The sequence below is a fragment of the Astyanax mexicanus genome, chromosome 15 (genome assembly GCF_023375975.1).
Source record: "Astyanax mexicanus isolate ESR-SI-001 chromosome 15, AstMex3_surface, whole genome shotgun sequence".
Taxonomy (NCBI): Eukaryota; Metazoa; Chordata; class Actinopteri; order Characiformes; family Acestrorhamphidae; genus Astyanax; species Astyanax mexicanus.
This window is the reverse complement of record NC_064422.1, coordinates 25,832,448-25,842,547: the sequence shown is the minus strand read 5'-3', so window position 1 is coordinate 25,842,547 and position 10,100 is coordinate 25,832,448. Positions and strand designations below refer to the sequence as shown.

The window sequence follows — 10,100 nt, the reverse complement described above, 5'->3', positions numbered from 1 at the left end:
AATAGATGATTTTTTGGCAGCCTTCCCCTCCACACTCAGAGCACAGGCAGCAGACGGACTTGAAATGTAGATTTTAGCGGAGGAGAAATTCTATCCTTGGCAGATAAACCACAGATGAAATCACAGAGAAATTATGATGCCGACAGCTCCACACACTCTGCGGTTCAGCAGAGCCTGAAGATTTAGATGTAATTGTGTCATTGGAGAGTCGTGGATTATACAGCTCTGGGGCTCAACTAATGTGGGCTTCTGGGTACAAACTGTGATTTTCCAGCCATGTTTAGACCAACTGCCCTGACCAACTGCCCAGTCTAAACCTTTACGAGAACCAAAAAAAGACATGCAGCATTTCCAGCAGCTGACGTATTCCCTTTCACATCATCTGCACATAGATCTTACTGCTGGAGTTTAAAGAAACAGATTGCAAAAGAATGAATCAAATAAACTTTCTATCCTATGTCCACTTATGCATTTTTTTTTAGGTTGGACAAGCTATCTTAAGATCTTAGGTCTCATTCTATCATTTTTTCACCCATTTAAAATATCTAATTGTGGTCTCTAGTATGAATGAATGCCATGTTAGACGTTTTTTATTAAAAAGTGCTCCAGTGTTTCTGTATAAGCCTGCTTTATTTCACTGAATTAGAGGTTTATGAATATTCATACATTAAAACATATCGCTTCTGATTGGCTAACAGCACTGCAGCAGAGAACACCTACCTGCCTACCCCCACAGTCAATTTTACAGCTCTAAAACTTAAAAGTGAACCTATGTATTTTTAGCCCTTTGGGGCAGTTTCACAGACAGTGATTACCAGCCTAGTATTGGACTACACAGCATTTTAAATGGAAAATTTCCTTTGAAGGGAAAATTTGGTCTACGACTAGACTTAATCTCTGTCCAGGGTCCAGGAAAGTCACTATATGTATAATTTGTACCCAGTGGTAATTTCAGAACAGTTAAAAATGCCACATGCTGTTATTTTTCTTTATACCAGAATACATTGAGCTGCTCAAAAATGTCATAATTTGAGATGTAAATGCTTCCAGAATTTGTAAATCTACATGGAATTGATCATGTTTTGATCAAAACCTTTCCCAGCGCCTGTTTTTTTTTTTTTTTTTACTTATTTTTGAATGTACAGACTTCAGATCAATTCACACAAGAGTTTTCTTTTCAGTAATAGTTAGATTAGAGTGTATATTAGTTAAATGTTTAAGGATTTTGATGATAGTTCATTACATGGTTTATTACTGTGACAAAATTCATGAGCAGCACCAGGCGCATTTATTTTTCTTCATATTCCCACCCTTTAACTTCTGTTTGAGGGTTGTTATTTGATTTCGTACCTCATATACATATTTTAGAAGCACTAGAAGTAAATATTATTGCCTGAAAAAAAACGTTTTTAGCGTTCTGTATTTTGTTTTATTTTTTTGCCAAATCAGCGCCAGCAATGCCGTCACAAGATTTACCGTAGATCCCAGAGTCAAAGTAACGTTAAACATGTGGATTATGGTGTTTTGAGACAAAAAATAGCGTTATAATGAAAGAATATTGTCGCTGTCCATTGAAAAACACTTATCTCCAAAACAGCAATTTTTCAGAAGAGAGAAAAAAACTTGTAAACTTTCAATGGAAGTCAATGTAAAAAAAGTTTATTTCAGGTCATTTTGAAGAGTTTCTATTGGTCCGTTCATCAATACATTTTGGCACAGTGTAAGGGACAGTTTGCCCATTCAAATTATGTAGTAAACTAAAAATAGACAAAAAAGGAAATAAGTGTTTTTCATTGGACAGCGACGATATGCATGAAAATATGGAAATATGAAGGTAAGCCTATTCTTTAGGTGTATTTCACAATAGATTTCTCAAAAACACCTTAGTTCAGTGAGAGGTCAATACTATTTCTGGAAACAACTGGGTTCCCTGTTTGTCACAATGTATGAATCACTTTGGTGCATTGACGCATTCCTGTGTAATTAAGCTGTATAAACAATGTGCGATTTTTCACGCAATTTGCATCAATAGGGTTCTAAGGGTTAATTCTCAGTTTGCAACATTAGCTTTTTTATTTATTTAATCAGTAAAGCAGAACATCACACAGTTGTTTTTATAATTCAGGTTGTTTTTTTATTCAAATACTGTGTAATCCAAATAACAACACAGGCAATTCTTCATTCATCGACCGGCATGTATTTAAACAATGCTTCACATATATAATAAGTCGCTTACAGTATGTACATATCTAATCTCTATAGGAATGATCTCAGGCACATTTACATTGAAAAATAGATTATTCTAAGCAGCATCTTATGTTTGTTAAACATACAACTTTTTTTTATATATCTACAAGTGCTTCTTGTTACAAAAATACATATAATTCATTGCAGCACAAGGACATTTCAAGGATTATTCGGTCTAAACATTTATTCAGCTACCACATTAAACCACTAGCCTACTGGTGTTTTCCCCCCAAACATACATACTGATATACACACATTAATGAACTCACCAGAAAGGGCTTCATTCTTAGGCTTCAATTACAGTTTATGAACGGTTCTGACCTTTATCTGTAAAAATCCATCAAAATTGGTTTCATGAAAAAAATAATTAGTCAAACAAAAACATACGGAAGCTTGTGAATTTTGGATGAAATAATGTCTACATACTTGTTTTGCTAGGCTTTTAAAGCATCTGTGAATGCTGCAGCTGTAAGGCAAGTTTAGTTCATTGTTTTAGCTTTAATTTCGAGAAGGCCATAAGTTATGTTCCTACAGCAGGTAAAGTGGCATAAATTTTATTTTAATAATATCAATATCTGACATTTGTTTGAAAAGTTCATGCACCTACAAGCGTTCACGCATTCTCTAAAAAGGGCACGTTATTTGGCCATGCCCACTTCTTTGGTTTGCATCTCTGTACTTTAGCTTTTAACCTTTTTATTTTCTTTCAACAATGTTTTCATATGGCTGCATTTTGATTTTTTTTTTTTTACGTTTCTTCAAATACAGAGGGGTTGCAATATGGGTCTTCTATTTAGTTTGATCAACCCAAATATTTATACTAAATGTGAAGTCTCAGTGTTTCCTATAGGATTATTTTTTTATACAGGTTCAAGTAGATTTTTATGACCTCCTTGCACAAATGAAAAGGTATAAAACGTTGGGAAACTAAAACGTAGATTTAGTAAGCTTAGCTGAGTTGACAGCTTAGCCTTAGCATTTGTTTGTTTACCGAAATAATTAAAACGATTTTTACATGAATATTTAATGTCAAAAGCCCTATCTGGATGGGATTAGTTTCTCAGGGGGACGTCTGTGAAAAATATTTCACACTTCTACTCAGTGATAAAACTCTTGCTTCCGTACTGCAATTAAAAAAACAGGAGGACCAGTGAGTTTTTTGGCTTTTCGGTCACAAAATCACGTTCAGTAGCTACTTCATTTCCACCCGCTGTTGTTTTTACGTGGATCTCTGTGGAAACGTGCGCCCAAAGTGTAATTATGGTGCATGGCAGTGGACAAATAGCTATTTTATTAAATGGGAGGTGACGAAACTCAGATGTGCGTCCGGACGGAGTTCAGCGAAAAACAGTAGGTAATTCAGCCTGTAAATTTCACAGAGGACCCCCCATAAAAGAGAAAATGAGACCCCTTGAAAAACGAATCCCGTCAGGATAGGGCTATAGATGATCTATTGCATTTTTTTTTGTGGTTTTAATATGGCTTTAATTTATTGTAGTACTGTAATTCTGAACCAGAATTCCTGTCATTCCCTAACATCCATTTTTTCCTTCTCCTTGAATTAAAAGTCACATGAATTCTGATCTGTTGGCTTTCCTCATATTAAAGTGGCCTAATCAGAATTAATTACATCAAATTCAGTGTTTTGCCACATATCTGTGTCACATATGAAAAAAATGTTTTGTCAAAGTTTGGGCCACGTTTACCTGCTGTGTGAACATAGCCCAAGGCTTTGTGTCTTTGGTGAAATCCTCTAACCTTAGAACAGTTTGGGATTTGAGATTATATGGTTGAAAAATAGTGGGATAAAGCAGAAGAAAGCCCCTCAGCTTCTGCCTTCAATAATTAATAGACATTTGGACACTTTGAGCATTTTTTGACATGACACCGGATAGCAGGCCTCATTTTAAAGCTAGAACGCCTAAGAAGACACCCCAAAGAAAAGTAATCTGATCAATGAAAAAGCAAAAACAAAATGCAATATATGGTACAATAAAATAGATACTTTAGCTTTAAAAAAAATAATAAAACAGCCCAAGCTTTTGAGATCTTCGGGGTCATTCCCATGACAGGATATGTAAACAAACTGGAGGCGGAGAGTAATAGCTTGGAATACTATGCAGATACAGAACGCTGTCTATTTAGAGCTGCAGTTACTAGCAGTATTTTTCCACTGTCATATCAAAACCTTGGTTTTGGTCCAGTTTCCCCTGAGGGAACAGGGTCACTATAAATCAATGCAAAGTTATTCTGATTGATCACTTTAAACATGTCCATCCTGATGTGTGGTCCACCACACCAGTGTCCACATCTACAGGCCACAGGGGTCACTGAAAGTGTGAGGACTATAAAAAGGTTTCAAATCATATCTGTGGAAAAAAAGACTTTTGAAAGAACTATATACAGCTCTGGAAAAAAATAAGAGACCACTTCAGTTTCTGAATCAGTTTCTCTGATTTTGCTATTTACAGTTATATGTTTGTGTAAAATGAACATTGTTTTTTTATTCTATAAACTATGGACAAAATTTCTCCCAAATTCCAAATAAAAATATTGTCATTAAGAGCATTTCTTTGCAGAAAATGAGAAATGTTTGTTCTCCTTCACCAGTCTTACACACTGCTTTTGGATAACTTTATGCCACTCCTGGTGCAAAAAATCAAGCAGTTCAGCTTGGTTTGATGGCTTGTGATCATCTATCTTCCTCTTGATTATATTCCAGAGGAACTCATCATTTTTAAGTGGTCTCATTTTTGTTCAGAGCTGTATATGACCATTTGGGCACCCTTGGCTAAATGACACATTTGTCTTTTTCTTTTTTTTTTTTTACTGAGATGTGGGAAATGTAGTTTTTTTCCATATTTTATAGCCTTAAAAATAAACTGTACCCTGTGCAATTTCACAGACAAGGTCTCAGACCTTGATTAGCACATTGGGTCAGAGGCATTTCTATCCTAACTCTAGTTAGGAACCGTCAGTTTGATCAAATTTCCATAAGTTTTATAAATTCTGTGGCTCTTCAAAGATTGTACCAGTGCTAGAGAAAGATTTTACGGCTTAGAACACTGTTCAGGGGAACTGTGGAGGTCAGGATCAGATCTAAAAAAGACTAATTAATTTGTTTGCTTTAACACAGACAAAAGTTTAGAGTCCAATTAATTATGGATTTAACATTTAAGGGTATACCTTCGTTTTTACTGCTGCAAACAGTATCAAATGGTGCATGCTAAAGCTATGAGTGCAACTTCTGGCTTAAAAAAAAAACTGCTAAAACTAAACTACACATGTATAATACAGATGTATGGATATGTATTTTCTACAGTTGCACCAAACTCTTGTATTTTAGCTATCAATATTAAATAATATTTTTATCGTATAATTGTAATTAATTTGAAGTTTTTTGAAGGTTTTACATTTAAATTTAAATTGTGGAAAAAAGAAAACAGTCATTGTCATTTGGTAAAGGGTGCCCAAACCTGGTCTAATTACATGTGTTGTTAAATATACATTATATTAGATTTCTCAGCAGATTAGAAACAAACAAAAAATAAAGTTGTCATATTTCTTATACATGCCACAATTAATGTTTTGTTTAATTTCACAATGTCTATTTGGAGCTGCAGTGACTAGCAGTATTTTCCCACTAAAGAAAGATTTTACGGTGCAGAACACTGTTCAGGGGAACTGTGGAGGTCAAGATCAAACATGAAAGACCAATGAATCTGTTTGCTTTTAACACAGAAAAATTAAAACCTGTAAGAAAAAAAGGCAATTGCATAATAAAAAGTGCAAAAATGTGTTGTCTATACTTTTGCTAGTTACTGTAACTGGCTAAACTATATAAACTCCAGATGGTAATTCTAAACAGTTGTATAACGTATGAATCTATTCCTTCTTTCACTCTAGTGAACGCCTGCATGCTTTCTCTACTGCTGATAATAAAGCTTCCTTCTTCATAAAAAAAAACAACAAAAAAAACATATTGGAACAAATCCCAGTAGATACTGTAGACACTGCTGTCCTTTACGGGTCAGGTACAGTACGAGGCAGCGAGGGATGTAATAAAAATATGAAATTGACACAAGTAGCTTATTTTAATAATACCAGATGAAGACTGGGGCTGATAAGACACTTCACTGTGTGTATTTTTATATGAACACAATGAACAGAATTCAGATTACACAGGCCTATCTGTACAGAAACAAGGCTCCTGGGATCAGTGACTATCATCACTGAAACACAATGTGTGGAAAAGGCACTATAATAGTTACTGATATACAAGCAACTTACATAACGACTGAATGCACTTGAAGAGTTGGAGACTCCTCTCCTGGGCCCGTGAAAACGTACGTCAACAGTTCTGCTGCTAGACCAGCAAACAGAGCGAGACACACACATGGCAAACAAACATCCTTCCAACAATCCGGGGCACCAAGAGTTCCAGTCCCTGCTGTGCTGGGAAATCTGAAGAGTGAGTAAAAACTCCTGGAGAGGAACTGCTAAAAAAAATGTAAAAGAAAGTAGACTGGTGTGTTTGAGTCGCTACTGTGTAGCACGACCATTCACTGTTCTGTGTGCTGATAGGCTGAAAGTAGTGCAGGAGCATCAGCTCATCATCTAGCCAAAGTCAATTCGAGGTCGATATTCAAGTACCATTGGGTAGTCCTGGAGAAAGAGCACAAAAAAAAACAGTTAACTAAAATGATTGAGTGAAACAAACAAAAGTTGTTCCTTTTTATTTAATCAGAATAAACGCTATGGTTTGTTCCACCTAGTGACGTATTGCACCTACTTGGGGTAGTTAATATACAGCTCTGGAAAAAAATAAGATACCATTTCATTCTCATATGTTTAAGTCAAATGAACATTGTTGTTTTATTCTATAAACTACAGACAACATTTCTCCCAAATTCCAAATAAAAATATTGTCATTTAGAGCTTTTTTTTTTTGCAGAAAATTAGAAATTGTTGAACTAATAACAAAAAAGATGCAGAGCTTTCAGACCTCAAATAATGCAAAAAAAAAAAAAAAAAAACAGGTTCATTTTCACATTTTCAGAAATCAATATTTGGTGGAATAACCCTGGTTTTTAATCACAGTTTTCATGCATCTTGGCATGTTCTCCTCCACCAGTCTTACACACTGCTTTTGGATAACTTTATGCCACTCCTGGTGCAAAAATTCAAGCAGTTCAGCTTGGTTTGATGGCTTGTGATCATCCATCTTCCTCTTGATTATATTCCAGAGGTTTTCAATTTGGTAAAAATTAAAGAAAACTCATCATTTACGAGATGATATAAAAAAGTTAATACACAGATTATCTGTGAAATACAGGGCCTTTTCTTATTTTTTTGTAATACTGTATTTGATTTGAAGTCGAAAACTTTTTTTAAGTTTATATCTGCTATATTTTATATTTGAGAGTCACATTTGCACCTTCTAATACAAAGTCTTTTAGTTTACTAAGCAGATTAGACTCTATTAGACTCTGAACAACTATATTATTTTGTAATTTAAAATAAGAATTAAATGACAGAATATCTGTGAAATACTTAATATTCTGTTGTTTAAAATACATCTCTCTGTTTTATTTTTGAAACATTTTTGCTTTGTAAGCACTCGTATTTTCCACACTAAAAGCATATCCAGTTCCTTTAAAAGCTACGTAGGCTTCAACGTAATGATAGAAAACAATACTGCGAAATTATTAAATAAAGGAGGATAATACAGCAACAAAATTAGTTAAATGACACATGCAGATTGTAATGATTCTTTTTGTTAAGGTCATAAAGCTTTATTACACTTTATGTAACGTAGCCTTGAAGTAATTATGGGTGTTTATTCACAGGTAGGGAGGAACGTGAGGGGAGGGGAAATGTGTGTGTAAACTGCACTGAGGAAATTAAGAAGCAAAAGAGCATCTGGACAGCAGTTAATGCAGGTGAGTCATTCACACACACACACACACACACACACATGCACACACACACATGCACACACTAATACATTATGCTCAGCCTGGGTAGAGTACTATTTTTAGAGGTGTGTGTGTGTGTGTGTGTGTGTCTCTGTGTGTGTGTGTGTGTGTGTGTGTCTGTGTGTGTGGGGGTAAATGAAGTGTGGGTCTACACTGACCCACTTCTGAGTCTTTAAGCCCCAGTGGGAATTTCCACAGCGCTTCAGGTGGCTGTCACACCTTCCTACATGTGCTTGAAAAATGAGATCTTTATGATCACACTGTTTTGTCTGATCCCAGAACTTACTACGTGAAACAATCGCCTGATTCCAATATTGATTTCTAAATCATAACACATTTAATAATACTCTATTATTTCACATAGGTTTTATATCAGGTATATCAAACATCAGATCACATCCTCAGGGTTATCTGTAATGTCTGAAATAAATATTTATATGTATGGTAAAGTAATATTTAAAAATCAAAAGTGTGGTTTTGAGAGTCTAAAACAGGGTTCGGCTATAGGCGGCATAAAACATCTGGCCCATGAGGTTGTTTGAACTATAATGAACGATAATGAAAAAAAAAAAAAGCTTTTGTTTACATTCCTCCACCGTCTCTCTGTCGCGCTCGGCGTGACTTTAGTTTAATTTTTCCGCCCGTTTTTGTTTTTTCGCCCATTCTTGGGCTCCCTATCTTGGGCGTTTTTTCCGGCTGTGTCCCAATTCATTAGCCGGGGCAGCTATAGTGTATCGAACTGCGACCCTGACGACATCGGTTTGATCCCATGTGAGCAGCGGTGTGTTTATTATAATTTTTTTTTTCCTTTCTTCTTGGGTTAACCTGCATTGAGATCTACTGTTCAACAATCCTCTGGGTTCGAGAGCTACTAGTCTGTAGCACTCCATACCATTACACTTCAATTTCCAAAAAAAACATTTTTTTTTTGTGGCCCGCCACCTAATGGCTTGGAAAATATCTGGCCCACAGCTTAACTTAAGCACAACTTAATTGCCGACCCCTGTTCTAGAGTCTTCCTGGTAGAACCAGAGTTATTTTGATCGAAATGTGCTATCTGTCATGTTCAGACCAAAGTACAGAACTAAGTACAGTATGAATCAAATTTTCAGAAAGCAAAACTGGGGACCTCTCACCCCTGTGTCTCTGATTGGTCAGAAAAATTTGTTTAGCCAGTCGGTTTAGAATGTTGCTTCAACGCATCTTAATTGAGTTGTATGAAGTTGAGAAAATGTCAACTCGATTTGCTGCTCTGTCGAGATGTCCCTTGCCACTTGGCACCAAATTAAGGCTACATATCACATCCTCCCATAGAAAATAAATGGTAGCTTGTTGCTCCGTCACCTGCCAGTGTGAATGCAGGGTTATCCTCTTTAACTTTAGAACCGTAGAACCTTAACATTAATTCAGCACACTTCCAAAAATGTGTGTCACTTTTAACTGGCCTAAAGTCGGTCCCAGCCAGGGAGTGTGGGTCATGCTAGAAAAGTGGGACAAACAGCAAAAGAGTCCACCAGGACAGACCATGCACCCCCCAGGCCCCAAGCAGAGGTAGATCTCTAAACTCTCAACAATGTGAGTCATTGAATAATTTCTTTTTCTTTAGGAAATTATTCAATGCGTGAAAAAATCTATATTTCCACAATTCAGTTTAGTTCTTACGCAATGATTCAGATGTGAGTAGAAAAACAATTTACAAAGTATTAGAATATAAAAAATCATAAACATTAGACAAATACACCAACATTTACACCAGTATTTTTTAAAATTACGATGCCACAGTTAGTTCAGTGATCAGTGTGTGTTCTATGAGTTTCTATGAAACCAAATTTCTTTATAAATCAGTCCGTCTTTACTTATAACTTATAACCAGTG

General features: G+C 35.7%; 1 protein-coding gene across 3 annotated transcripts in view; it reads right to left on the bottom strand.

Moving 5' to 3' along the window:
• Positions 1 to 2,108: 2,108 nt before the first annotated feature.
• The window catches only part of pcgf5b (polycomb group ring finger 5b), a 40,178-nt gene continuing 32,186 nt past the window's right edge, over positions 2,109 to 10,100 (bottom strand). For all 3 annotated transcript variants that reach the window (XM_049464897.1, XM_049464898.1, XM_049464899.1), the window contains exon 9: positions 2,109 to 6,912. In XM_049464897.1, the coding sequence (XP_049320854.1) occupies positions 6,865 to 6,912 (48 nt within the window). In that variant the 3' untranslated portion in view covers positions 2,109 to 6,864. The remainder of the gene's footprint in view (positions 6,913 to 10,100) is intronic.